General features: G+C 39.5%; 1 protein-coding gene across 1 annotated transcript in view; it reads left to right on the plus strand.

The window, feature by feature from the left end:
* PIK3C3 (phosphatidylinositol 3-kinase catalytic subunit type 3) overlaps positions 1 to 21,697 on the plus strand; it is a 107,851-nt gene extending 86,154 nt beyond the window's left edge. Inside the window, exons 22-25 of the mRNA XM_045850321.1 lie at positions 4,026 to 4,194; positions 11,031 to 11,121; positions 14,235 to 14,360; positions 21,406 to 21,697. Of these exons, the coding sequence (XP_045706277.1) occupies positions 4,026 to 4,194; positions 11,031 to 11,121; positions 14,235 to 14,360; positions 21,406 to 21,420 (401 nt within the window). The 3' untranslated portion in view covers positions 21,421 to 21,697. The remainder of the gene's footprint in view (positions 1 to 4,025; positions 4,195 to 11,030; positions 11,122 to 14,234; positions 14,361 to 21,405) is intronic.
* Positions 21,698 to 22,118: the final 421 nt, after the last annotated feature.

Below are 22,118 nucleotides of genomic sequence, written 5' to 3' on the forward strand. Positions count from 1 at the left end.
GGCTCGAGGTTTCTGGCTCACTGGGTGTGGGAGGGCCTGAGAGTTTTGTTAAGCTATCCATAGTTACCTGAAAGTGGCATTAAAGTTCTTCTCCCCGTCTGTTTATAGGCTGGGTTCTCTTCTCTTACCTCACTCAAATATCGTGACAGTTAGAAAGGAGAAGCCACCCGGAGAACCCAGCTGCCTCTCACTAACCCAGACGCACTGTAAAATGTAAGGCAGTGCCACTCTTCTCACTAAACTATGGTTTTGTTTTAGAAAACAATTATTACTCATTAAAAAGAGTTATGTTAAAATGTTGGCTTATTTTTTAATTAATTATTTTTAAGAGATTATGAGACCAAAACATTTTAGAATTGCTCATTCAAGACCATTATCTTCAAGGGGTTACCATTTTTGCTTTAAAGGTTAAATATTTCTTTCAGGGAAAAACTCCATGGCATTATTGACTATAGAGAAAGTGAAAATACATAACATTTAAAATGTTGTTTTTCTTGAATGATAACAGACTAACCAGATGCACTCAAGTAGGCCTGGTGTGTCTGTCCCCTTGTCATCAGCATGCTTTTGTCACTATTCATAAGACACCTTAATAGTTGAATGTGACATGATAATAAATTGTGTGAAACATTTAGCAGATCATTGAAATGGTTCTACTCATCTGTACTTATCTGTGGGTTAGTGTTCTTTGTCACTCAGAATCGGTTGTTGAAATATACTTAGTCGTCACTGTGCTTTTAACTGTAAGTGAGAACTAACTCTGACCAAGCATATCATAAGGGTTTAACTGGTAAGTGGGAATGTGGGTATAGGGGGCATTTTTAATTCCTGAAATACGGCTTTCATTAAATCAATCAGTAGCCATTTGCCACCTTCTTGATTCTAGGTTTTATGTTAGGGCAACAGGGAAGATACGATATTCACATAAGAAATAAAGTCGTTTTGTGGAAAAAGAGTAACGTCAAGTTGTATACAAAAACTAAGAGAATGGGAAACTTGCTCTGGAAGAGTAACAGGAAGAATTTTTGAGTGTAGGAATTTTGTGGGATTTTGAAAAAAAATAAGTTGGATTATAGAAAATAGAAGAAGAGAGCCAAATAGAAGGGGATTGAGCAGAGGTGTGAAAAATGAAGTAATTACAGTTTTGCGATTGGTCACATTTAATTGGCAATTTTAAAAACTCTCCTATTAAATACTATTCATTTTAGTAATATTTGTTCTCTTTAATCCAAGAATGGCAAATGTCTCAAACTACAGTTTTAGAAATAACTGCTGTCGCTCATGCAAATGACCGGACAGTCTAAGTGACTCCTGCTGTCCCCGTTGTGTTACGAGTCAGGGCCTCGGGAGATAACTGCAGTCCACATTCAGTCTGTTTTCTGTGCATGTTACCTCCTGACTGTTTGAGGTGATAGATTCAAGTAAGACCACACTTGCTGAATTGCTTAATTAAACTTTTAATTTTATGAGGTACATTTTAAAATCCTTACTTATGCATTTCATCTACAGGTATTAACTTTAAAATAGCCATTTCCCTTGCTGTGTAAGAGGATATATTTTCTTGAAACATTAATAGCCTCTTTTCAAAATACATGACTGTGAACTTGCAAAGCATAATGATAGTTTCACTGTTAGATACTGAATCTTTTATGCCTTATAATTAAGCAGTAATGCTGTTCTTTGAGAGTTTTCTTACGAGAAGAATAGCAGTACACTCTGCATTTTTAAGCAGCGATGCAGAGCTGACATTGGAATTCCAGTAATGCCTGTAATGCATTGAAGAAAAGTGGGGCTGGGTCTCCTATTAAAAACACAGAGCCCATTAAATAAACTACCTGTGATGGCTGATACCATTTGGTACTAGGGTGCTGTGTGATTCATTAAGGGTGGCAGTTTTGAGTCAAAGATTGGACAGATAGGTTATCTGCTCGAGTGCTGAGTATCATGAAGAATTACATTCCCAAGAAAACAAAACGTTATCTGTACCTGTAATGATGTGGGTAGAATGATGTTTGTGTAACAAGGCAGAAAATAAGTGGGAACTCACGAATGAGAATAAAGCGCAAAACAGAGTGCTTACTGTAGCTTAGTTAGACAGAGGATACGTGCAGGGTGGGGCAGAAGTAGGTTTACAGTTGTGAGCACAGGAGACACCGAATTTATTCTTGTATTGTTGTGTGTTGCTGTATTATTTTCCATGCGAACAACTGCAGACCTACTTTTGCCTCACCTTGTATTTAGTTGAAGGCAGTGAAATCCTTAGCAGATGATGATCATGGACTTTTCACCACATCTTAAAGAATTCAGTGATAGCTTATTCCCTTGAACCTGAAGAGATTAGGAGATGATGCTTTCCCAGTGAGTACTACAATGATCAAATCAAGTCTTACTCTAGAACTGGTTTTTCATATTTTTGAAATCATGGACTTCACTTGAGAATGTGATGAACTCTCTGGGTTTCCCCTAAAATTGATTTTCATTGTGTTTAGAGACCCCTGGAGCCTATGATTGAAAAGGTGTTTTTCAATCATGAACAATACACAGGACTGTTGTAAACAGAAATGAAACCCCATGTTGACATACTGCATTTTATAATGGTCAATACGTACTACATAAAATCCGACGTTAACTTCTTGTACATCTACTCTTACATAACTGAAAAATAAAGATTTAAGAATGAAGTCATGTTACAAACTTGCAGTGCATCTGTGCTACAGATAGTATAGTGTTTGAGTTCACAGTGCTGTTCCTATCATACCTATGTGAATATTCTTAATACTTTTCTCTACTTGAATTATTTTGTAATCTCCGTTGTTCAGGATGCTGTCCTCTAATTTCAAGGTAAAACTAATTCTGCTTCTGTTGGTGTTAGCTTGCAGCATTTGAGGCCGCCTTGCTGTTTGATACTAGCTCAGTCAAAATCGCTGAAATGACACAACAGTAACAATAATGAGGTAGCAGCGTCCAGGTGATCCAGATTTGGCCTCCATTATTTTTATTCTAGATCTTCATGGAAATGAAGACAGTTGTTTTAAGAAACAAATTATTATAAGAACTTTCAGGTTTCTAGAAGAAAATTTCTTACATCAACAATGTTATTAAAAGTTGCTTAAGTTGTAAATGTGAATTAGAGATGTGATTGCTCAAATGAATACAAAATAGCCACATTGAATGCCTCTGTATGCTAGGTGTTATCCAAGGTTTCAGGACTATAAAAAATAAAACATTTTTGATTATAAGACTCTTAATGGTTCTTTAACATTTTCGTGAGGAGAAAAAGATAAGTGAACAGTTTTAATGTACACTTAGCTAAGGTGTTTTAAAGGAAATAGGTGTATGCCTATTTTATACCATCTTATAAGTCACAAGATGCTTTGTGCAGTCTGTGGGGAATCACTCTGTAAAGGGAGTGATCACGTGCTTGCACCCCTGGTGTCGGGGCGTAGATGGTGGCTCCAGGCCTGGTCTTCATGGGCAGTGCAGCTGCGTTCAGCTCCTGGCGGACGTGAGCGCTGTGCTGGGTTTCTTAGTCTGTGGCCGATGAGTGACGCACATTCGTTGGAAGTAGTTCGGGTGAAGCTAACAGTAGACTGTGAAATTTAAGGGATTTTTTTTGGTGGGGGCAGGGGTGGGGATTGTTGTAAGCCAAAAGAAGGCTTCGTTTTAGGAACGTTTAAAAGAAATGTCCTTCTGCTTAAACTTTAGCATGAGAAATTTGCTGCAGGATATTTATTTATGCCGATACTGTAAAAAAAAAAAGTTGTTTAGGCTTTGCCAATTTTGTGGTGATCTCAAAGAAAGATTTAAATTTTTAATTTTACTATGCGATGATTTTAAGCATAATTTTATATGAATGAATGTAGGCTACTTCCAAGCCTGGGATTAGAGGGTCAACAATTTGCTAGACTTCATCATGAACTAATATTCTTTATAAAGAGACACTGCTTTACCAATTGTATGTCATACCCCCTTTCTAGTCCCTCAAGATAATTATGGAAACATATGGGTTTCTTATCAACACCTAGGCAAACTCTTCCACATAGACTTCGGATACATCTTGGGTCGGGATCCGAAGCCCCTCCCCCCTCCAATGAAGCTGAATAAAGAAATGGTGGAAGGCATGGGAGGCACACAGAGTGAGCAGTACCAGGAGTTCCGTAAACAGTGCTACACAGCTTTTCTCCACCTTCGGAGGTAAGTCGATTTGCTTGACATAGAGAATTTTTGTAAATTCATTTCATAGAGCAAAAATACAGAGTTGTTCAAATGTAGACCGTCTTTAGCATCACTCTTTTAGAGTGACACAGGCAAGAATATGTCTTATTGTACATCTGATGTCTATTTTGGTAGACCGTCTGATGTTAAAGGAAAAAGAATTTCTTGCTTTCCACTATCTGATTACTAAATCCCACCAAACGGGGCTGGCATTACACAAGATCAGGCAAACACAGAGGCTTCAGAATCAATGGGTTGAAATCATTTTAATAAAATATATTCTGTGTTTGACAGTGCTGGGATAGAGAAAACATTAAGAAGGTTACTGTCATTCCCATCTCCCATTCCCATCTCCCTGAGGCCGGCCTTGAAGGGTTGCGGTTGCCACTCTGGGTGATTCACCTCCTGCCTTCCTGACTTCCTACTTCTCCATCAGTGACTTCCTAATCTCTATCAGTGACTTCCTGCTTCTTCATCAGTGAAGCATTTGGCTTATTTAGGCTGATATTAATACAGTCATTTTTATTGTTTGGCACCTTTATCAGCTTTAGTTTTGTTGGCTCTTCAGGATCATTCAGAAGTTTGTTACGTGAATGCAGAATAAACGTTATGTATGATTTTTGTCTCTAACATCTCATCAGTCATTTTGCTTTTAGAAAAATGTTGATTTTTCTCAATTCATTCTTTTCCCTCCAATGCCACTATCTTTCTGCTTCCTTAATCTAGTTTACTTAGGACCGAATGTCATATATAATCAGGGGGGAAAAAGTCATACGTGTTAATAAATTCAGGACATGGCTATAATGATAGTCAAAAATGACAGGATCATTTGGCTCTAACTCCATTTTCAACCTAACTATGCAAAATATTCTTAGTCCAGCAGAAAATCCCAGCTCAGGAGACGTACCGCATACTCTCTTCCAGGAGGAAATGTAACCTATACATAGTGAGTTGCCTCTGAATGTGGGCTCTATCTTGACTTCCTTGTAACCTCCTTTACTCGTATTATATAGTGCTTAGAGCATAGACACCCAGCATATGTTTACTGAATGAGAACCTTCAGTATTTTTATGGGACACCTCCTCCCCCCACCGAATTTCTGCTGTGCACATCTGGAGTGAAGCTGTGTTCCAAGGTAATGTCACTGCTTCTGGTCGCAGGAGAATGGCTATCCTATATTAATCAGGGTTTTGTTTGTTGGTTGCTTTTTGTTGTGTGTGTGTGTGTGTGTGTTTTAATTTTTAGAGAGATGGGAAGGGAGGGAGAAAGAGAGAGAAACATCAATGTGTGGTTGCCTCTCGTGTGCTCCCCACTGGGTACTGGGCCCACAACCCAGGCGTGTGCCCTGACTGGGAATCAAACTGGCGACACTTTGGTTCACAGGCCAGTGCTCAATCCACTGAGCCACACCAGCCAGGGCATTAATCAGTTTTAACTTTGCATTGACTCAGTAAACCAGTAGGCCTTCATTGTCAACCTAGTCTCTCACACACGTCACAAACTCTAACATGCATTTTACAAATAGCCATGTTGTTTATCCTTTGGGTGGCAGAGTGGCTCAATTTTACTTTTCAGAAGTACTGAAGAAATAGTGAGAAGACCAGCGTTCTTCTGATTTGCCTGGTGATGCAGAGGCACTTTCAGAAAGATGAGAGTTCCACTTTAATACCTGTCATTTTAAATTTATCATAGTCAAAGCCCACAGGAAACTAGACGGAACCTTGGCAATCTCAGTGAGGAGGCAGACAACAGGATATGAGGTAATAAGTAGAAAAATGTCAAAGGCACTCTAACTTATTGAAAGCAGAAGGAAAACAATCTGCTTTATAAACTGTCATTGATGGTGGATTAGTAGCAACTCAGTAGAATGAGAAAAAAGAGGCAAGTTATCAATGTGGAGCCAAAGTTAACTTTTTCTCACTATTAAGAAAAATCACAGAGATTAAATAATTTTATGTTATGTCTTCATGAAAATTATTTTATTTTTCATTTTAAAAGATTTTAGTGTACTTCAGGTAAGATTAGCTGGACCCCAATGTTTTTTTATTGTTGTTCAAGTACAGTTGTTTCCATTTTCACCCCACCGATATTTTGTTCAACATTTATTTTTAATGTATTTTAGAAAATGGTTCAATTAATAAAAATTCCCTTTAGGACATAAGAATTAGCTGATGATAGATAGTCAAAAGTTTGAAGCTCAGGTTATTTGACACATTTATTATTAGGGTTTGTAGCCAGCCATCTTCTCGTGTGTTTTGTTGACTGCTGGAAAGTTTCTGCAGCAATCTATTGAATAACAGTGGCCCATACACACAGAGCAGTCTGTTCTGAACTAAGTTCTCGGTGGCTACAGTTGTGCAGATGTCAGAACACGTATGGTGTGATATTTGTGTAACAAAATGTATTATCGTCTCTTTTATGTATCAGTACATTGCACCAGTGAATGGTAAATTTATCTTTTAATACTCACGATGGAAAGAAATAGTAGTAATACTAAAACATTTTAAATTGTAAGTACTCGAGGAAAACATAGCTCCTTCTCCTAACCCACGTTTATGCCAGACGTTAGACTAGACACTGAAGATACAAAGGTGGCCTCAACTGTTCAGTCAAAATACTGACATTAGGAATGCATTTAACTGTATCAGGGAAAGTTCTGTCATTGTCTTAGTGATGTCTTTGCCTAGACACCAAACAGCAGTGAATTTATTGATTATGCTTTCTTTCATTGTTAACGTCATTGTTTTTCCTCTTTGAAGCAGTGCATTTATTTAAAAAAAAACAAAAAACCTTTTTTGTAGCGTTCCACTCTGATATTTGTTGCATGCAAAATGGCTAGATTGTGTAAGACATAGACCGGAAACACTGTAAAAGCCTTGCTTGATGTACTTGAATGCATTTCTATTTTTAGCATTGAAGGTTTTCACTGAAAAATGTAGACCATCTTTGTGTGACCATATCACAGTGGTTGGCGTAAACTCGGGTAAAAGAAAGAGCGCATTTGCCTTGACCATAGTACTTGACCGGTCCTTTTTAAAAAATTAAATTATGTCACATCCGTCGTTATGTCTTTGTCTAGACTTGATTTTGTAAGCTTTTTCCACTTTATCATTTTTTTCAAACTTAACCTTACATATTTTTTATGATGGTTTTACAGATTTCTAGTAACCTTTAAATGTGTTTTTGGGGGAGTAGGACACTGAATGACTAACACGTACTGTATGCTTCAGGTCACTGTGTTCTGTCTTCAGTGGGAAGTGCAGGTCAGTGGCAACAGATGTAAAGGGTTTGTTCAGTAAAGGTAGTGGCAGAGTAACCACACAGTAACTGGATGTCTAAGGTTCTTACACAACATCCGATTTTATGTTTATTTACATTCTCTTCCCCTTTGCAATAACATTAGAAGCATGAGTGGTTAAATTTAAACCAGCATATAATCCACAACATGATATTTGCCTCTTAAACAAAGAAACGCATTGCACTTAGATAAAGGTGACATTTTCACATAGATCCTGGCTGCCCATTGGAATCACCTGGGGAACCTGTGGGGGTGGTAGCCATTCTGGGCCCCATCAGATTTCATTGGTCTGGGATTGGGCCCAAGCACTGAATTTTCACGGAGTCTCCCAGGTGCACCTCATGGGCAGCCAGGTTTGAGAATCTCTAAAACCGGGGCGTCAGACTCATTTTCACTGGGGGCTGCATCTGCCTCGCGGTTGCCCTCAAAGAGCCGAATGTAATTTTAACTCCTTGACTGTTAAGGAGTAGTTACATTTATACAGTGCTAATGTTATTTCAGCCCTTTGAAGACAACCTCTAGGCTGATGTGGCCCCCGGTGAAAATGAGTTTGACACCCCTGCTCTAAAATATCCTTTTAAAAGTTGAGCCTTGTATTCATTCCCCTTCCCTGTGTTACTCTGGTAGATTCCTGAGATTCCCGTATGGCCAGATTGGGAGAAAATGTGTGTAATCAACAAAGCATAGTATGAGTGAGTGAGGCTTTATTGGAAAAGCATCTTTTTTTTTTCCATAATGTAATACGTAATACGAAGCAGCTGGCTGTCCTCTGCTGACACTTTGGGCCTTGCAGCGCCCCCAGGTGGAGCCTTTATTTCTACACTCTGCATACCGCTGAGCTTAGAGAAGGGCTTTGTGCCCTTCTTGCCCTCTATTGCCACTTTCCAACTGTTTTCTTTCCTTGCATTTTTCTTTTTTCTTAAAAAAGAAAAACTGACACACACACACACCACGAGATCGCACCATCAGATATACTGTCCACTGCTGTCATCTGCCTCTCTCCCTGTCACTCATTCATTGAAAACTTTCATTGTCTTCTTTGTCACTAGTACTGTGATTTCAGCATCCCCGTGACTGGTTCAGCTGAGACCTGCCCTCCCTGGGTCTTATCTTCATGTAGACCCAGCCTTGGCCACTCTCTTCATTGGTAGTGCTAAATTTGCCCCTCCAATTCTTGATCCCAAGCTTTCCACTCTAACCCAGGGGTCCCCAACCTCCGGGCCACAGACCAGCACCCTTCCTGGCCTATTAGGAACAGGGATGCACGGCAGGAGGCGAGCTTGAAGGTAATGTGCTTGAATCATCCTGAAACCACCCCACTCCCCCCACCCTGGGCTGTGGAAAAATCGTCTTCCACAGACCCAGTCAGTCCCTGGTTCCAGGAAGGTTCAAGACCTCTGCTCTAACCAGTACCTGCCCTTACAGCCCTTTCTGGATGGGTCCTCATTCCTGCAGGTCTTCAGCCTCGTTGATTCTTCCAGTCTTGTCGTCCCACCACCATATATAATCTCCCTCGTATCCTCACCTTTCTCCTTCCCTGCTGCATTTTATGGCCCCAACTTGCTGTCATTCTTACTGCCCTCCCTCTAAACTCCCCTTTGGCAGTTCTTATCCAGTCCTGTCATCTCACCTGCTGAAACTCCAGCTTATTTAGAACTGTCTCTTCCTGTGTCACACATACAGTGTAACAGCTATATGTTACTGAAGGAAATCCAGCAGCCGCCATTGGTTTTCAGTTAGTGGCTCTCAACTCGGAACTAGTTTGCACTCGGCCTCCCTTCCCCGACCCCTGAGGACCCCAGGGCACAGTTGGCAGTGTCTGAGAGTTGTGGTCCTCGCAGCCGGTGGGGGCGGGCGGGGATGCTGCTGAATGCTGTATGCTGCCCTGTTCCGTCACTCTCCCTCACAGCGCAGCTGCTGCAAAAAGTTCTCACTGTCTCTACTGATTTGCCCGCTGTTCTTCTTTCAGCCTTCTCTGTCTACTAAGGCTTCCAGTTCCGCTCTGCCTTTGAAACTAATTTTATAAAGCTCAACAGGTCCACCTCTATGAAGTCCAGTTGCCAGTTTTGCTCCTAGCATCTTTGGCATAGTTGACCACGTCTTTGTTTCTAAAACCTTTCTAGTTAGTATTTGGTGTGGCCCACTCTGCTGTTTCCTTTTTTCCCTGCTGGCCGCTTCTGCTTCTGCTTCTCTGTTGATTTCCTCTTCTGTCTCCTTCTACATATTGAACTGTCGAGAACTTCACTTATCAGTGTAAGTGTTCTGGATTTTTTTCCCCGTAACTCCCTCCTTAAGCATTTTTATCCAGACCTGATTAGAAGAAGATTACATCAAAGTAGAAATTTTCATTATAGTCATTTTTGGTTTTCATGAGCAATATAAAATTCAAAAATGATAAAATAAGGAATTTGAGGTTTATATAGCTAGTCATTTTTGTCTATAAGTTCCATTATCCTTGTAGGTCTAGTATTAAATAGTTTTTATGTAACAAGTGGTGCTTTTTTATATTATGGGTAGGTAGATGGCTGGGATGAAGGTTCTGCATCTCCTAAATCCTGACCTCCCCCCGCTAGAGAAGACAGTGCAAGGCAGTTGTGTTGACCCGTCTCCTGAGACCAGATAAAAGCCATCATTGCCTGAAACCAAAGCTTTACTCACATCCATCTCCAAAGTCAAACCTGAATCTCCTGTATGGTGCTAAGGGGCCCCCGAGAGTGTGCTATTCAAGAAGAGAGTGTTCTGGGACAGGAGAGAGTGTTCTGGGACAGGAGGTGGACTGGGCCCTGTGTACACTTTATTACCCCTTCCCCACAAGGCTCCACCTCTGGAAATGAACATTTAGAATAGTAACATTCCTTCTCTTTGTTTGGGGTGAGATGAAAAGTCTGAGGATTGGTGAGGATAAACCTTTAGTCCTTGTTGGGTCAGCATAACCCAAAGATGGTATTATTCAAGGATCTTGCCCATTTTCCATTCAGCAGGGCACTAGCTGTTTCCTCCTTCATTTAGCATTGCTTATATTCAGACCAGTCGCTACAGTTTCTAAAATGATGATTACTACCCCTGGAGGACACTCCTAAATGATTAGTGAGATGGCAGTGTTTCTCTTTCATTCATTTACCTGTGGCACTGAAATAGTCTTAAAGTGGCAGGTTCCTGTCATCACTTAGCAAAGACAGATCTTTCATCGCTTAGCAAAATGCTAAGTAGGTATGAGGTGGGTTCTCCTTAGACCGCATCAAAAAGAATATACTCTCTAAAAACACTGGGAAAAGTTTGTTCCATGGCGTGGACCTAGAGATGGTATTATATCAAGGCCCCAGAGTAAGATATTTTTTTTTTTTAAGGCTTGCTTTTCATTAAGACACCTAGTGAAGAGGCACACATTCTATTTTCCATAGGAGTAGTAGAAATTGTTTCAAAGATTCAGGTACCACTATTTCTAGAAGTTCTTGATAAGAGAAGAAATACAGAGTTCTAATGCATTGCTGTTTTTTTCTTCCCCATTCTCCTTTAGGTATTCGAATCTGATTTTGAACTTGTTTTCTTTGATGGTGGATGCAAACATTCCAGATATTGCTCTTGAACCAGATAAAACTGTGAAAAAGGTAATTTGTGTACATCCTTGGAAATTGCAGCCTCCTTTTACACATGAAAGATATTAGGGTTTTAGCAACCCATTTGCCCTTTTTGTCCCGGCCCCTAGATTCTCAAGTAACACAGATTAGCAAAGAGACCTTGTGTATAATTTTTCATATTTTAGAAGACAGCAGCCTCTCAAGTCCTCTGTGGCCAGCTCTGTCGTTTTCTGTGTCACACCACTACCACATGAATAGGTCCCTGTGTTTAGAGAGGAAGCTTCCTACCACAGCCTTTACTCCTTGTCCTGAACACTTGAGCTCTTCCTTAGTAGTCCTAATAGGATACCTGACTCCTGGGGCTCCCGGGTTAAGCATACTGAGCATCAGAAGCACATTATTCTAATACTTTATAGGAGAAAACAGCCATTCTCTATCCTTCCCGTTCATACCCATGGTTGCAGGGGTTTCTTACTCTATCAGGAGAGCAGAGACTGGCTTTTTTACTTGGCCTGCAAAGAGAAGAACAAAGGAACACCATCCTGTAGATAAACAGTTACTCAGAACTGCCTTACACTGAGTTTTCAGTAAGAGATGGGAGAAAGGGTAATGGATTTGAAGGTTTTTGTCCAAATTAATTTTTGACTCTTGCTTCATTGAGACAGAGGCACTTTACTCAAAGATAACACGAGATGGCCTTAAATATCAGTGTGATTGTCAATACTGAACTTCAAAGAAAGAAGAGTGTAGTTTTTCAACTTGTCGAAGTATAAAATGACTGAAGGGCAGTAGCAGTGTCAGAGATGGGATTTCTCTGGAGAGTGAAAGGAGTACCTGGCCCCGAGAGCCCCAACCTCTGACATAACTGCTCCTGTACGTTGTTAGAAGGAAACCTTTGTGGATTGAACATGGTCCTAGTCCCTTCAGGCTGCTGTAGCCAAGTGCCAGAGGCTGGGAGGCTTATAAACAACAGAAATTTATTTCTTACGGTTCTGGAGGCTGGGAAGTCGGTATCAGAGCGGTCGATATCAGGTGAGGGACCTTTTGAGGTCGAATGCCTCTTGTAGCCTCACACGGTGGAAGGATCTAGGGGCTCTTTTATACAAACACCAATCCCGTTCATGAGGAGTTCACCCTCAGGACCTAAGTACCTCCAAAAGCCTCTGCTCTCTCAAACTGTTCATTCCTATTTCAACATGGACACTGCAAACACCAATGAGGCTAGTCTTTTTTACCTAATTTTGTAAGTCTTTGGCAAACAATGAGAGGGATTTTAATTTAAATATGCGATTGGCCATTTAAGAAAACTATGCTTTTATTAAGATTTTATTTATTGTTTTATTCAGCAGTCACAGTGTCAATAACTACCTTTATTTCCTCTTAGGAAATAGACTACTTACCACACTAACTTTTAGCATGACTTATTTTGTCATTTTATTTATTTTTTTTATTGGCTAAAACTCATTTATCAAGAAATAATTGGTTACTGAAAACTTCCTTAGCCGTAAATGCTGCCTGCCCCAGATTTCAATTTTTTTTTCTTTTGCATTGCTCTATTTTGGGTCTCTTTTGCTGTTTATTTTAGACCCATTTATCTCTGTCACATGTTCCCTTCTCCCTGGCTTCACTGGTGTTCAGAAACCATTTATGACAGTTCTAACGGTGTTTATCACACCGAGTCTTCCAGTTTCTCCTACCGATTAAGTTATGTTGTTCTTGTTCTTATTAGATCTCTGTTCCATCTCAGTTTCTCTTTCAGAAAATCATGATTTTATTATGGAGAGTGCCCTTTTGTTACCAGCCACCTCTATAGCACTAGTTTTTAACATATGAAACAAATTATTTGATAAAGAAAAAAAAGCATGTTCATTACTCATTTTTCTTTAGGCTAGTACTCCCAAGCTATTCGTTCTGCTAAAGTAAACCCTGAAAAAGGCTACTTCACCATATTTTCCCCAAAAGTGTATTTCAGAAAAGTTTTCTTTGTTTTCTGTTGTTTTATCAAGAATGTGATGTAATCAGCTACATCATAAAGTGACAGTAAACTCATAATAATATTGGGAAGTTATGCTTAAAGGCAATTTGTTTTATGTTAGTTGGCTTTTTAAAGAAGTAGATTTTTATACTTTGATGCAATAACAATAGTGACACTGCTTTGAATATTACTATTTATATATTCCCAAATATTACTTTAATATTTTCCCAAATATTACTATTTGGGAAAATTTTTTGTTCACCTCATGAAGGGAAGTCAGGTAGAGAAATAGAATAGCATTTTTGAGGCTGAAATCTTCAGAAGGGTACAGGTCACTCAAATTATTTGAGTGATCATAACAAAGTGCAAAAATATTTTGCTGTTTCTGTGACTTATTTTAATACATTAAATTTGCTTAATTTTGGAAACTGATTATGTATATATGGAATGTATATTTTTGTTCATCAGATTTATTTCTTAGGAACTCAGTTACCCAGGAATGTGAGATGGGGCCACAGTTTAAAACCTGTAATCATTAGTCACACATCAGCGAGTTACTGGTGGTGGTTAGCACGCCACTTGTTGCTTGGTGCCATCAGAAGCTTGTTCAGATGTTGTTTTAACTCAGTAATAATTTAGGCAAAGTTATCCAAGTAGTCTAGTAAAAGTAATACATATTGATAAAAATGAAGTTTTATAGTTCTACTGTAACTAAAGCATAGTGGACAGACTAATTCTAACAATGAGCAGACTTATTTTAATAGTTTTTTGATATTTTTATAGGAAACATGATGAAGTCATAAAAATACAAATGCTCATATAACAAACACCCATTAACATACACCTTTATTTAACAAATATAATTTTACCTCGCTATATCCGTTTCACAATGAATAACAGGAAAAATGTAAAGGGGACTGTTAATAAATATGATAATTAAAACTTAGTGGTTCTAGATTTGAAATGTAAGAAAATAAAGCACACCTTAAAAGAACAGCTTTTTATCTACAGTAGACTTCCACAGTCAAATGAACCATATCCAGAACTCCTTATTAATGATGAATTACTTCTTTGGCGTAGAAATAGCTCATAATATAGTGTAATGTCCATATGAGTTTAACTCTGTCTCTTCAACCATGTCTCTTTTCCAAAACATGTGACCGTGTAGGTCCAGGATAAGTTCCGTCTGGACCTGTCGGATGAGGAGGCAGTGCATTACATGCAGAGCCTGATCGACGAGAGCGTCCACGCCGTGTTTGCTGCAGTGGTGGAGCAGATCCACAAGTTCGCCCAGGTGGGTTTCCCAAGGGCAGTGCGGCTACCTCAGCCTCTCCGTGTGCTACCCCAGAGTCCTCCGACCCAGAGCCACAGTTTCTCAGTCCCACTGATGTCTTGTCTGGGCTTTTTTGTTTGGTTGGTGGTTTGTTTGTTTGTTTGTTTGTTTTTTGGTCAAAGCTATTTGACGTCTCAAACCAGCCAGCTGATGTGAACGTGTTCCATGCACAACTAGTCATAAAACATTCCACTTAATTTTCTTAGTGGGAGGTGGAAAATTGTGTAGTGAATTGTGGTGTTAACATTGGTGTCTCATCCTTTTGTGGTGATTATAAACCTTTGCTGAGAATGATTTTGGGTTTAGTAGAGGCTTTGGCAAATGAGACTTCAACACTTGTTAGGTTTCGGTGAACGGTGAAGTTCTAGGAAACCGTTTCGAAGCTGAGAAAAGCAATGCAGACCACACCCTGAAGAGGTCTGTCCGTAGACTTACTGTTCACACAGTCTTTTGTAAAAATGTCTGACTGAGGGAAGACCTTTTCACACTAGCTGATGGTGATAACCCTTAGATGTAAAACCTGTCTTACTTATGAATTTCATCATGCAGATTATGAAAACGGATAGCAAACAGGAAAAACAGGCCTCTTCCCTCTCCCACACCTTCGCATGCCTCCTTGTGAACTCCTTCCTGACCTCTTCACATAGCTGATAATAGTTTTCCTCATTTCCCAGCCTCAAAGCCTGTCTGCTTGGACTTGTCCTTCACCCAGCATCCAGTATGTCCCAAGCCTATGTGGGTCTTTAATCATGCCTTTAATTATCCTTTTCTGTCATTTTCTCACTGCTGATATTCTAACCTACAGAAGGTCCCCAGTTTATGACGGCTTGACTAAAGACTTCAACTTTAGGATGGTGCGAAAGTGATACCCGTTCAGTAGAAACCGTACTTGGAATTGTGAATTTTGATCTTTTCCTGGGCTAGCAAATAGTCTAACCACACAGTACTCTAGCCCCAGCTGCTGGTCACCTGCGTGGCACCTGGCTTCCCAGAGAGACCGGGAAAGCAGGAACAAAAGGCCTCTTAAAACAAGTCACGGGGCCAGGCCAGGTTCACAGGGAGGAGAAAGAGCTTCTACCTCCTGACAGGAGGAGAGGGTGCATGTGCAGGGGAGAGGAACTGAGTGTGTCATCTTTGAAGACTTACCAGCCACTCATCCAACATGCTCCAGCTTAAGGCCTGAGCTTTGAAGTTCCATAAATTGAACTAGTGGTCTAGTTTGGAAATTCTGTTGTCAATTCGAATAAGGTTGTATGGTTTGCTTTGCTAGCTAGATCTAAGACTAGAAGGACCATTTTTGCTTAATTCTGTATTAAAAACAAAGGAGAGGAAGAGCCTGATAAAAAAGGGACCACACAGTTATTTGGGGAGGTAGTAGGAAAGAGGCCTTGGTTTGCCAATATCTCTGGACCTCAGTGTCCACATTTATAAAGTGATTGATAGTGAGGTAAAAACTAATGTAAATTTAACCTGATGTCAGAGATGTACAAAAGGTCATTGCCTTCCATATATAAAGCTAGTATTGACCACCACACAGACTAAATAAAGGAAATCCCCTCCCCGGTAGTTAAATTATGAAGTTGTTCAGAAGTGAGAGTGATGCCTTGTACCTTTTCTGTTCACAGAAAAGAATATGAATGATGAATTAGTAATAGAGATTGTCATACTCTTACATTAGACATGGGAAAGGTCATTTTATAACCATTAACTAAGAGATGATTATATTTCTTGGAAGGAAGCATTAAGTCCATTTGCTAGAGTCCAGTTACTCACTAAAATAGATAAGATAGAGAAATTCTGAATAACTTGAGCCTCATTGTTACAAATTCCTTTGAACTAGGATATGTCCTTGAAAACAGTAGTGTAGAAAAACAAGTCAATGATAATGAGAATACAAGTTCAGACCAAATACCCGGATGATTCCAGCTACTTAAGGACCACCATCATTGTTCTAGACTGGTAACACTGGAGCTTTAATGCAACATGGATATTTATGCAGATACACTTTTTTAGATATCTCGGCTCTCCATTTTGTAACATCTGAGACAATAGCTTCTATTTATTTAAACTTTTTACTTCATATCATGCTTCTCCACTTTTTAATGTCATATAATTCTCACTGTAACCATTGAAGTGAGTTTAACATTATCAGCTTTTATAGATGAGAAGACTAAACCACATAAAAAGTTGTTTTGCCCTGGCTGGTGTGGCTCAGTGGATTGAGCATGGACCTGCGAAGCAAAAAGTCACCTGTTGGATTCCTGGTTAGGGCATGTGCCTGGGTTGCAGGCCAGGTCCCCAGTTAGGGCCATGGGAGAGGCAACCAATCATTTTCTCACTCTCTTTCTCCTTCCTTTCCCCTCTCTCTCTGAAAATATATTAATAAAATATTTTTTAAATGTTGCCTAGCATATCAAATACAGGTGTTCTTTACCAGAATCCCATATTCTTTATCTTAAGAAATGAACTTGAAAATGCTCATGTTCCTTTTTAGCTTTTCTTAAGCATATTACCAGTGCCCATAATACTGTGCCACTGAAACACTATCAAAGTAAGAGTACCCTAAGGATGGTAAATTTCACACGATCTTGATTAGGTATTGAAGGGTACAAAGGGATACTAAATAAGGTCTTAGCTTCACCTGAGTCTGATCAAAGTATAAAATTAGAGAAATACCTGGTTCTTAACTGATCTCTGAAGTTTTATTTTCTTTTTGAAACCCCTATTCCTGTGTATATTTTTTAACTATTGATACTAATTAAATCACACACACACTCAAATCTGACAACCAACATCTTTTTCACTCATAGCATTTATTCACCCATTGATTTATGCTAATTTTAGTGCCTTCCTGTTAATCAATCACTATGGATTATAGAGCTCAGTCTTTTAAAAAACAGAGGTAGACTGATACAAGTGTTAACAAAAGTCATAGCTGTTTTGGTGTAAACGAACCAGTATTCTAAAACACGACTTAAAAATTGCCAGATCCAACTATTTGAAACAGTGAAATTTATTTTACTTCCTTCCATCATGCCATTCCCTGGAAAGGGTAGAGATTAAACACTGCAATATTTGCTACCTAGCGACACCCTGTTAATGGAACAAATTTCCCATGGAAAAACACTTTTATTTGGGCCACTGTCTTTGAAATTACATCATCAGAACTCTTCTCCCCGCTGAAATGATCTTTAATGGGCTTTTTAGTCTTTCTTGCACAGAAAGGGGGAGATCACACCGTTTGGGTCACTAGTAGCTCTGAAACTGGGGCTCTCACGCTGCAGCCCATTCCTTCCCTGCTCCTTCTTTTGCCTGCCGGTGTCTCTCCTCACGGAGGGATGGCAGAAGTCTGGAGAGTGGGGTGTGATTCCCATCCACCATAATGCACGTTAAATCTAATTAAGTGAATTTTGGTAGACTAACCGGGGTTAGAGATGTATTTTTCCAGGCTTGAGCATAAAAATAAGAGAACAGATTAGGTTCAGGAAGTTTACCTAAGATGCCAAGAAGTCATCACTGCTGTCCATTTGTCAAGAATACTTGCTTAGCCCTGCGGTAGTGGAGGAGGAAGAGCACAGGCCCAGGGAGAGGGGCACCTGAGTGTGTAGTCACATCTTATGTTTTTGTAACCGAAGAGGATTTATGTGTACCTGGGGGGTATTAAAAAAAAAACAATGGAAGAAGGAAAGGAATGTGGTTACTCTGCCTGACATTTCCCCGGAAGGGCACGTGTCCTCTAATAAACGTGCGAGGAGCCCCCCCTCGGAAGGCGGTCAGATCCCGAGAGCCCCCGTGACAAGACGTCTCACCGTGCTGCATGCGATTCCGGTGTTGCTGGTTCTCGTTCTTTATACACGATGGCCTCTGAGTGCAAGTCATCTGCCCGTCTTCTGCTCAGAGAAAAGGGATTTTTGTTTGTTTTGTTGCTGCCTTCAGTGCTGTACTAGGAGGGAAAGCTCCTGTTTTCGACTTTTTGAGAGATGACTGTCTCCAGTGTTTTGCCTTCCGAAGAGCTTTTCTTGAGTAGTGTAGTTTATTCATATTCCCGTTTTACATACGCCCAGTGTAGGGTGTTTGAAAGGTGTAGATGCAAAAGATGCCCAAATGAGAACAGAGCATCATTTCTGAGTTTTGTTATATAGGCTTTATTTTACCATTAGTAATAAAGAACAGCCTGTAAAATATTTCATTCAACAAAACAAAATGCACTGAATTCTATGGAAGAAATTCTTCTGCTTTAAAACCAAATGCTTTTTAATTTAGAATACAATTTTCTAAAGAGCCCCGTAATTCCCAGACCAGTGGCTTAAATAAATAACATAAAACAGCATATCATACAAAACTGTTTTGTATCATTTTGTCTTGATCTATTCCTAATTTATTCCAATTATTCTGAGAGGAATAAGAACAGCAGCAGCAAAGAAGCAACAGTATTAGTAATAACAACAGCATATTCAGCACTTAAACATGCCAGGGATTATGTAAAATGCCTTCTCTGTATCACCTCCCTGAGTCCTCACACCTGTGAAGTAGATGCACCACTAGGCCTGTTTTACAGGTGAGAAAACTGAGGCTCAGATAGGTTAAATAACTTCCCAGGTTCTCAAGACAAAACTCAGATTCAAACTCAAACCCTGGATTGTAAAAACAGACGGTAGTTTATAAATGTTTCTCATTCTGCATCTAAGCTTTGTTAGATATGAATAAATTTTATTGTGAATAGCTTGTTTTTAAAAGTGTATTTGTAAATTTTAAGTACAGTCCTTTAATCCTTAGTCTTTCATCTGATCACCAGAAGAAAAAATCAGCCGTGCAAAGAGCCAGTAGACCATGCTGTGAAAGGGGGCACTGGAAACAGTGGCCCGAGACGAATGTGGTAAACAGGGGAAGATATGTTGTTTTGCACTGCGGTCGGCACGACGGATGTGCTGAGGTCTTAAATCAGTTAGACGTGGTAGCAGCAACAGTCAGCAGAATGCCTCATAATTTTTCAGCTAAAATGTCCTGCAGTATATTTTTCTTATATCTATATAAGTTTAATCTCCATAACTTATCTAAAGAACGTTTGCAAGCACTTACATGCAATCCATGGTAAGATTTGTCCGTTTGCTTCAATGACTACTTTTAATAAGGTTAGTTGCTCTACTGGTGTTTTCCTGCCCCCATGTCATATCAAACCCTCTTATGTAAATTCTTCAGATGCGCAGGGAGTTCAGTATGTGGGACTGACTCTGCTACATCACTATCACTGATATTTTTTTTTTTTTTTTGCACAGACACGCACTTTGAAGTGTTTAGGAACTGTATGAGAGCCATCTGCTCAGCAGCAGCATTGCTGTCACACCAGCACACAGATACTTGTGTGGGTTTTCATTGTTTCCAGGGTTTCTAGGCTTCCTAACATGTCAGTGAGGATTCTCCACAATTTGACTTTAACCTGAAATTTTAACTTTTATCTTCTTCCACCAGCAATCAGAAAGATCCTTCTTTGTAGCTCTGATGACCTGCCCACATGACAGCTCCTCACACCCAGCAGTAGCCCTGCCCTGTGCCGCTCCCCCCACCCCACCCCTGCCACCAACCAGCATCTGTGCTCTTTGTCTGGAATGAGTCCCCACCCATATGCCCAGTTTTCAGGTGTGTGTGTGTGTGTGTGTGTGTGTGTGACTCTTTGGGTATGTAAACATTTTCTCTTCAGGAACTTGGAGTCTCTCACAGAAGCCGATTGCTGTCACAGAGTCGGCCGCAGTTAAATGTATGTGGTTTTATGTGAGTGCCAAGGACTATTCGATAAGTTTACTTTCTCTGATACTGCCTTTAAGAAAACACTTTACTTCTTAAATTGTATGTTACATTTCTTTTATTAGCATTAAAAATAAATCTTACCATATTTAATTTGTATCAAATTAAAATCAGCATCTTTCACATTTTTACACGTACACACATGTGTGCACACACAAACACATTTGTTAGTGAGGGCTTTTTTCCATCGTGTTTCCCTTCGGAGTAATAATGAGGTGAAATTCGTAGGAACAAAGCTTTGTTACACAGAAACGACATTCTTAATTCTTCTGAGATGGGGCCAGCGTATGTGGCATTGAACAAGAGGGCACAAGAGGTGTGGGTGGCCCAGGGCCCCTTCACCCGAACAGAGTCCTCGGAGTTGTCCCTGCTGAATGGGCGGGTGACTGATAGCATCTGTCTGTGTTACCAACAACTTTTAACTGTGCTGATTGTTTCTGCATTGAATGGTGCTCAAAAGTGATAGCTAGTAGCCTTCTATCAGTTTCACTGAATGCAAACTTTGAGAAATGCTAATAATGAAGGGATGAAGTGTGCCGCTTCTTTATAAACCTCCTGTAAGTGTGAGGGTGCCTGGCATAAAATGGGTGCTGGTAATGTTGGTTTATTTTATTTCTACTTGATATTTTAATACTGAGCACTGTTAATGTGTTGGTGCCCAAATAACTCTTGACCAGTTCTGTTTTATTCTCTCAGGACTACTTCCTTTGACTCTTCCAGACCTTTTCTGGAGTGAAACGGTTGGGGAGTGAAGTATTTGGGGAAGTGTTCTGTGTGTGGAATGAACGCCAGGTTTTCACAGCCTCTCTAAAATTGTTGCACCAAGAACTTGGCACACTTCTCAAAATACTATCACTAGCTGCAGAATTCAGTGGGATGTTAGCCGTGTCATAATGATCGGGTCATGCAAAACATTCCTTTTCTAAAATGTTTCCATAAAACTGTTTTTTAAGCCAAGTCTCAGGAATCTTGTGCTAGGGGTTAATTAAAATCCTCTTTATAGCATTTAATAAATTAATTATTTCACTTTTTTTTTAGTAGGAGATTGTTTTCAAAAAGGACTGCATTTAGCCAAGGGCTTTATTTTTTTATAGAAGAAATGTGTGATCATCTCTAAGCATTTTATAAAACTATAGACTGTTGTTTACCTTTTTTGTGAACAATGAAGCTAATTATTTTGTTTATTTACTGTTAATTTTTGTAGTACTGGAGAAAATGAAACCGGGTTTTCACTCATCGAGATGTCTGGCTCTGAAGAAAACTACCTTGGAAGCAACCTGTGTCTAATGAAGATTCCAGAGTAACAAACAAGAAAAAGCATTGAATCTTCAAGACACCATATATCCTATATGTCACATGGTTTCTGAATTCCTTGGACACCGTTGCTTAAATATGGTCTTGAAGGGATTTGTTTTGAAATACTGTATATATTTATTTTCAGATGTACACATTGTTAAGATACTCATTTTCTCTAATAAATACTGGTTTTGTTTTGTTTTGTTTGGTTTGGTTTGGTTTTGTTTGAAAACTCTAGTACACTGTTCTAGGTTGTAAATGCAGAAAGCAGTGTATGAAAAAGTAGCCATATCTGGATAACTGGCCAAAAGGTAGTGTAGCGGCACCTTTTAGTATGAGCCTGATATTTTTACATATATGTATAAGTATAAATTGTCTTCCTACAATAAAATTTTTGATGTAACCTTAGTTTTTAAATGCCTTTTGAAATAGCACCCCTAGACCTGTTAATGTAATGTATCCTCTCTGATTTAACCAAATGATTTTTTGTCTTTTGAGACTAGAACTCCCTTGAATCCGTCTAGTTTTCTTGCCTCGTGCAACTTCGGGACAAAGAAATGCACACGAATGAGAAGAGCAACACGGGGGTAATCTTTGCAGCTTAATATGCTGCATAATCAC

Source organism: Phyllostomus hastatus, unplaced genomic scaffold (genome assembly GCF_019186645.2).
Source record: "Phyllostomus hastatus isolate PE091 unplaced genomic scaffold, TTU_PhHast_1.1 phas_contig_80, whole genome shotgun sequence".
Classification (NCBI taxonomy): Eukaryota; Metazoa; Chordata; class Mammalia; order Chiroptera; family Phyllostomidae; genus Phyllostomus; species Phyllostomus hastatus.